The sequence below is a fragment of the Papaver somniferum genome, chromosome 1 (genome assembly GCF_003573695.1).
Source record: "Papaver somniferum cultivar HN1 chromosome 1, ASM357369v1, whole genome shotgun sequence".
NCBI classification, from domain to species: domain Eukaryota; kingdom Viridiplantae; phylum Streptophyta; class Magnoliopsida; order Ranunculales; family Papaveraceae; genus Papaver; species Papaver somniferum.
Genome location: NC_039358.1, coordinates 127,347,746 through 127,355,931, shown reverse-complemented (window position 1 = coordinate 127,355,931; position 8,186 = coordinate 127,347,746). Strand labels below are relative to the sequence as shown.

Sequence of the window (8,186 nt, the reverse complement as noted above, 5' to 3'; positions counted from 1 at the left end):
GCTTGACTCGGCCGGGATTGGCCGAAAATCTTGGTTGAAGTTTTTGAAATTTGTATGAATTTAGAGTTTCTATTATTTTTAATGAAGACTTGCTTCTATTTTAAAAAATTTGGTGGTATTCACACACAATTATATGTGAAAAACGTTTGAAAAATGTTTAATATATATACTATATAAAATTCGAAAACGAAATTTCGGTAATTACTCCGAGATTTACCGAGAATCTCCCCAAGATAAAATATCCAGTATCTCGGTCCCAACCGAGATAAACCGGAATCCAAAATTAACTACATTGCTCAGGATCACGAGAGTGAAGACAATGGGAAAAGGACCAAACACTTTACTTCCACAAATAAAAAATTTCCAATGCAACTAACTTAACCGTAGGTGATTTAGAGAAAATATATTCACTAGAATGAAATTGGTCTCCCGGACTGTCTTTTTTTCTTCTCATTCGGATCCTGTCAATAGTATCTTCTCATTCGGATCCTGTCAATAGTATTTAGTGTTTACTCTAATCTTAATTACCTTGCTCAGGAGCACGAGAGTGAAGAAAGTGGGAAGAGGACCAAACACTTTGCTTCCACAAATAAAATTTTTCAAATGCAACTAACTTAACCGTAGGTGATTTAGAGAAAATTAAACTCCTAAATCAACCGTAGGTGATTTAGAAAAAATTATACTCTCTTCTCATTTTGTTTCTCTTTTCTCTCCTTTCATCTTCTCTCTTATAAAAAAAATATGACCTCCATTTGCATCTTGGTCAGATTCTGCACCAAATCTGAGCAAGATTTCTTCTTCTTTTTAAGTTTTGATTGAATAAAATCATTTTTTTTTAATGTTTTTGATGTCTTTTGACATATTTCTTCGCTATTTGGAGTGATTTTTCTTCGATATTTTGGGTGAGTTTCTTTGAGGGAAATTTATTCAAACCTTGATCGCTAGTTCCTGACTTGCTATTATCGTTTCAAGATCATCGACTATTCAACGCGGTATTGCTTTGAATCCATATTCAATCCAAGAGATTTAGGGCATCTTGGTTCGTTTGGGTTTACAAGATTTTGGGCGAATTACTCCTTTCTTACAGGAACATTTCTTATTGAAGAAGAAGAAAATCAGATTAAATGGTCGGAATCGATTCCAGATTATACCATCATTTGTATTCATTTGTATTAGAGTTTTGATTATCTTGTACTTTGATGTTTTTGTTATTCTTGTTAGCGACCATGTAATCATAATTTTGATTTGAATAAACTGAAATTTGTTTATTGACCAAAAAGGAAAAAAAATAAAATAATAAACTCCAGAGTTTAACGTTATACTTCTGTGTGGAAAGAAGAACATCAAAAATGTTAAAGTTATCAATAAAAAGTTTTAAGGTTTTAAGAAGGATCCTTAATACTAATATATTAAAATCACCTTTTTTCTTTCTATAAAAACACTTCGTTTTGAAGCGTTATGTCAGCAGAAATTGGGTTTTAGTATTTTGGATAAAGCTAGCAATGGAAATATATACACTAGAATGAAATTGGTCACCCAGACTGTCTCTTTTTCTTCTCATTCGGATCCTGTCAATAGTATTTACTCTAACCTTAATTACCTTTTTCCCTATAAGGTAAAGTTAGACTACTGGCTTATAAAATAAAAATCCCAATTTATTTTCTTTGACCCACGATTTTAACGTCAGCTATAAATACCATAACAGCTTCACAAAGTTTCTATACTCAAAACAAAATCATGGAAAATATGATGAAGAAATATCTATCTCTTCATCTCTTTTCTCTCCTTCTCATTCTACTCCCTCTCTTATCCTCATGTGATGATCAACCGCAGGTACATGTTGTTTCTTCTTCTTCTGTCTTTTCTTTATTCGATATAAGTTTTGCCATTCTTTATATGCAAATATATTGATGAGTTTTTCCCTGAAAATCTGGTGCAGGTGTATATAATATATTTTGGTGAACATAAAAGTGGAGGAAAAACTATTCAAGAGATTGAAGATTCTCATCATTCTTATCTTCTATCTGTTAAGAGTAATGAAAAAGATGCAAGAGATTCACTTCTTTACAACTACAAAAACAGTATTAATGGATTCGCTGCTTTACTTACAGCCGACGAAGCTTCAAAATTATCTGGTACATGCTTACTATATATATGTCTTTTTATGCATCAAATATCTGTAAATCTATTTGCTTTGATTCACTTTCTGAATAATATATGGTAAAAAACAGAGATGGAAGAAGTGGTTTCAGCTTTCCCAAGCAAACAACACACATGGTCTATCCAAACAACAAGGTCATGGGATTTTATGGGTCTTGATGAAAAAGACAGTAACAGTAACAACAACTATTTCACGCCCAGAAAAAATAATGCATTGTTACGTCAAGCTAATTACGGCGAAAATGTTATCGTTGGCATGTTGGATTCAGGTATGCATACACATTCAGAACTATATAAAACTAAACTCTCTCTGTTCTGCTGAAGTTTAAATGACACGTACGGCGATATCAACATCAATCTGACATCTTATACTTCTCGATCATAGTTTTGCAACATCATATATCATCAGTATGCCAGTATCGTTTTTTGTTTATTTTTCTAGTCAATGATTATGAGTTTCGAGAAAAAACTGAAAATAAATTTCAATTTAAATCCCCTTCGATTCAAGTGTTTGTACTATGTATGTTTGAAGCTGCTAACGGTTACCTTCTTTAATCTTGTTTAATAGCCAATTGGCATGGCCTGGATTATATTAATAAACTGGCTCATTGACTTAATTTAGTGTCACATGTATATGTATATGTCAGTAAGACAGTAAAAAATTTAATGATTAAGCAATTTGGCCATTCTTTATTTTTAGTTAGAGAAACTTCTTAGAAGGATAGATTCAAATTGATCCTGTGAATGAGGTGTAATAATGTTGTATATTTGTATATGTACAAAACTAGGAATATGGCCAGAGTCTAAGAGTTTCGACGATGAAGGGATGGGACCAGTGCCCAAGTCATGGAAAGGGATCTGTCAAACTGGAGATTCCTTTACCTCCTCCGACTGTAACAGGTAATTCATTTTCTTCGCACTATTTGAACTTTTTTCTGTAGGTGTTTTGTCTAATAACACTAGTTTAGTGTCTAATTAAGGAACTACAAAATTGGGAGGCCTGACACGTTATCACTCGACTCTTAGACCAACCGAATATGTAGATGTAGATTTCTCACAAAGAATCACTCTAAAATGAATTTTTCCAGATACAAAATATCCCTTCTTTTGTATGGTCCCTCTGAAGTTTTATTTTCAGGGCCTCAAGGGTTGATTGGTTTTCAAATCTTCATTACATACAGTTTTCTATTTGCTAAAGATCTATTGTGATAAATGTTAGCTCTCCAAACGTACCCTTCTCGACATAATATTCTTATCGACTTAATTTTGAGAATACAAAAAAAGGAAATTTGTCCATTACGACCAAACCATTTACACATTATTGATTTTATAGACTACCACAGAAGGGATCACAAGAACAATTAGTTGTTTGTTCTTGGATTTTTCTTTAGAAAACATCAAAATAGGACAGCTAATAATTTTCCTATTTCTGCATATGTAGCTTTCTTAAGCTGTTCATGTGATCTTCCCTGTCTTTCTCACACTCCACCACATGATTTCAATTCAATGGGAATGCTCATTACAGTAATCTGGCAGTTTCCAGACACTAACCAGTTGACGTAATCTTGTTTGTTTGCAGCTGACTCGGCGTCTGGATCTGAGTCAACCTCTGACTCGGACCGAGTCAGCAGTCAGACCGTTTGTTTTGCATTTTGAGTCAGATCTGACTCGACCTATGACTCAGACATAATCCCTGACTCGGACCCATTTGAGTCGGGTAACAAAATACCCCTGACTCACGGGACCAAATCACTAACTCACGTTTTTTGAGTCAGATGAGTCAGATCTGACTCAAAACAAACATATTGAGTCAGATCCAGATGAGTCAGATGATTTCACTCAGATCCAGATGACTCAGATCCAGACGACTCAGATGAGTCAGGAGTAAACAAACGTAGTGTTAATCAGCTTTCCATATGACTATAAATATATTTAACATATTAACTAATTAGCAAATCACAGGATTTTATCCTTAATTTGTGTTAATATGCGTACTGGTATATATACGAATGTTAGGAAATCTAGTCTAATTTTAATATCATACAAAATATTCCCAGGAAAATAATTGGTGCAAGGTATTACCTGAAAGCTTATGAAGCTTCCAATGGCCGCCTTAACACCACGGCCGAATACCGTTCTCCACGTGATCACGATGGGCATGGGACCCACACGTCGTCGACCGTTGCAGGTCGGACTGTTGCTAATGTATCAGCTATTGGTGGGTTTGCACGAGGAACAGCTTCTGGTGGGGCGCCGCTTGCACGTCTGGCAATTTACAAAGTGTGTTGGCCGGTTCCAAATCAACCCAAAGCAAACGGTAATACTTGTTCGGAAGCTGACATGCTTGCTGCAATAGACGATGCTATTGGAGATGGGGTAGACGTCCTTAGCATCTCAATTGGAACAACAGATCCTGTAGCCTACTCAGAGGATGGGATTGCTATTGGGGCATTACATGCCATTAAGCATAAAATTGTTGTTGCATGTAGTGCTGGAAACTCAGGTCCTGGACCTGCTACAGCTTCTAATCTGGCACCATGGATGATCACAGTGGCTGCTAGTAGCATAGACAGGTTCTTTAGTGCACCTATCGTTTTGGGGAATGGCAATACAATTGCGGTATGTAGAACTAATTCTGCTTGTAAAATCACGCATAAACGTATAAAGAGACTCTTTGCAGACTGCCCAACTCATGAAGTAGTATCCCGTGATCTTTTAGACTGTATTGCATCAGAGTTATCAGATTGGCAGGGTAACAGGATACCAAAATAATGGTGAAGTTTGTGCACAGTAATTTAAATTTGTTTCAGAACTAATTTTGTCCTTGTGCTTTTCTTGGAATTTCAGGGTCAAACTGTAACTCCTTACAAGCTAAAAAATAAACAATTTCCACTTGTTTATGCTGGAGATGTAGGTCAAGCAGGTGTTCCAAAGGATGCTGTAGCCGGGTTAGAAAAACTGCCTTACTTGCTATATCAGTAGTATCAAAAGGACATTTCGGTTAATTAAGGATCACTTGCCCATTGCTCTTTGCCTTATGGTTGGCTATGTGGTCCGGAATGAAAAGCAGGGTTGTTTTATTCCTGAAATAAGATATTGCATCTATGACTAAATTCATCTTTTTCTATGCATACACAGACAATGCTTACCCAATTCGTTATCACCAAAGAAGGCAAAAGGGAAAATAGTATTGTGTTTCCGAGGAAATGGGACGAGAGTCGGGAAAGGACTGGAGGTGAAAAGGGCCGGCGGCAAAGCTATTATCTTAGCAAATAGTTTGGCGAATGGAGCTGAGATATCGGTAGATGCTTATGTCCTTCCAGGAACTGCTGTTAAAGCCGATGATGGAACTAGAGTTTTCAATTACATAAAGTCGACTAAGAAACCCACTGCATACATCAACACTCCTAAAACTGTGTTGAACACTAAACCAGCACCCTACATGGCTTCCTTCTCATCAAGAGGTCCAAATGGTCTTGAACTCAATCTTCTCAAGGTATAAACTTAATCCGCACAGCTATTACTCCCACTTTGTTGCACTCTAATTTTCATCGGTTTATTAGACATGCCATCCGTTCTTAACTTGCATGCATTTCGCATATGCATCCGGTGCACATACTGAGATGATTTGGAGGGTGTTTTATTTCCAGAATGATAGTCACCTAAAAGTTCCTCTGATGCTCATTTTGATGTCACCTATATGCTGCTTATTGGATATTCTGCGATTTTTATGGGTATTTTGCGGTTTGCCAATAAGAGATTTTAATAAAAGGTAATTGTTTCCTTGACCGTATTTATGCAGCCTGACATTACTGCACCAGGGTTGAATATTCTGGCAGCTTGGAGTGGAGCATCATCACCAACAAAGCTCGAGTCTGATAAGAGAAGAGTGAAATACAACCTTCTTTCTGGTACTTCCATGTCATGCCCTCATGTTTCAGCTGCAGCTGCTCTTCTTAAAGCCATCCATCCAACTTGGAGTAGTGCTGCCATTAGATCAGCTCTAATGACAACAGGTATATCTCGCTCTAACTCACCAGTCATGGCTTATAATTATATAGTATCTGAACCTTTATGTATACATATGCAGCTGGACTAAAAAACAACGCTGGTAAGCAACTGACTGATGCATCTGGCAATTCGGTAACACCATTCAGCTACGGATCAGGCCACCTTCTACCTACCAAAGCATCAGATCCGGGGCTAATCTATGATGCATCCTACACCGATTACCTCATATTTTTATGCAGCAGCGTTGGCAGTAGTGAAGTTAAAAAGGTTGATCCAAAATTCAGATGCCCCAAGAAAACATACTCCCCAAGCAATCACAACTATCCATCACTTGCGATCTCTGAACTCAACGGCACAATGACTGTGATACGTACAGTTACCAACGTCGGTAGTGGTAAGAGTTCGTACGTCTCTGCTTACAAAGCTCCCGAAGGGTTTTATGTTAAAATTTCCCCAAAAAGGCTAGCCTTTAGGCATGTTGGTGAGAAGAAGAGCTTCACAATAACAGTCAAACAACGGAAAGGAAAGAAGAAGCCAAAGTCAGGGAAGTATTATTTTGGATGGTACAGATGGACTGATGGGGTTCATGTTGTAAGGAGTCCATTAGTAGTATCTCCAGCGTAGTGTTTCTTTTGTTTTGCAGTTCATTGTTAGGAAAGTTGGTCTGGTTCAGGTCGAGCCTCGGTCGACCAGAGGACCTTCCCGATTCGAATAACACTGATAAAAATGTAGTTTGGAGATCAATGGTTAAGGATCAAATAGGAGATCCAAGAAAATACATTGTCATCAACTAATTTATATCAATAATATATAACTAAATTACTGAGTGAAAAATTATCATTGCTTCCAGTCCACAGGTGTAACTGAACATGTCGAACGAACGCGTCATCCTTTCTGTTAGAACTATGACTACTAATTCCTAACAATAATCATTCTATGAAAACTCTCAGAAACACATATTTTCTCTAGTGCTACACCCAATTTTCGGTCAGTCACTGTCCAATCCCATCCTCGCGCCAGAACAAATTAGGCTTACTTTATATGCACTAGTTCACATTGTGGCTCTTGGGTTTTCCCCAACTTCATCATGACAAGCACACCCACCTAACCGAATGTTTGTAACTGCACGACTCCTTTTGCCAACCGCGTCAGAGTGCTGCGGAAGCAGAACGCGGTAACCCTCAGTAAAGACTCGATCGGATGAAGCTGTGCAATTCAATCCCATCACATTACGTGCCAAACTGATTGCTGGTGGTGGGGGGACGACATAATCAGATGTAAAAATATGAAAATATCTGTAAATAAAATCAACATTTCCAAGTTTATGTTTATCTTAATACGTAATTTTCTCTATTGCTATCAGAAACTTTTTAACTGAGACAATTTGAGAGGGCTCTTATTGGATTTATGTGATGTTGCTATCCCCAAAAAGGCAATGTTCCCATCAAAGGAACCCAATTTATTGGAGCTCTCTTAATAAAGACTAGTTACAATTTGGAGTTATTGGACCATCTTGGAATATCAACAAACTTGGATGAATTTAGCAGAAATGGTAATGAATGCACCACCTGGCAGAATAGTTTCTCGATGGCTCATTCACCGCACACCAAAACAAAAGAAAAGGAATTTCGATTATATTTGTCCGTATGCAAGAACTAATTAATTGACTCGGCCATTTACCAGAAGGATTGTGGCAATTTGTTAATGCCTTCAACGTTTCACTGACCATTTTGGAAGAATAAATTTTGACGAGTTGCGTAAAAAGTTTGGTGGCGTAACTGTGAGGGATGACTTAAGTTTTGATTGCGAAAAATTCAGAAAAACGTTGCCTAATTGGAGATGTTTTTACAAGAAAATGGGTTTTAGTTTGCTGACAAATAAGGATATTATTATTATTATTACATGAGAGAAGACTTGGACAGGCAGTAAAATAGAGACGGCACGAAAACAGCGGTGGACCGTGGACTCTCATAATTGGAGCAGACACCCAGAGTTGGAATATAATGAACACTTGT

At 37.2% G+C, this 8,186-nt stretch overlaps 1 protein-coding gene across 1 annotated transcript; it reads left to right on the top strand.

Annotated features, from left to right (window-relative positions):
- Window positions 1–1,672: 1,672 nt before the first annotated feature.
- On the top strand, window positions 1,673–7,005 carry LOC113299985 (subtilisin-like protease SBT5.6). The gene is made up of 9 exons (XM_026549120.1): window positions 1,673–1,833; window positions 1,940–2,135; window positions 2,232–2,429; window positions 2,949–3,060; window positions 4,218–4,779; window positions 5,008–5,108; window positions 5,299–5,656; window positions 5,963–6,176; window positions 6,251–7,005. Exons 1-9 carry the CDS (start codon window positions 1,738–1,740, stop codon window positions 6,793–6,795), a joined length of 2,382 nt encoding a protein of 793 aa, XP_026404905.1. The 5' UTR covers window positions 1,673–1,737; the 3' UTR covers window positions 6,796–7,005.
- Window positions 7,006–8,186: the final 1,181 nt, after the last annotated feature.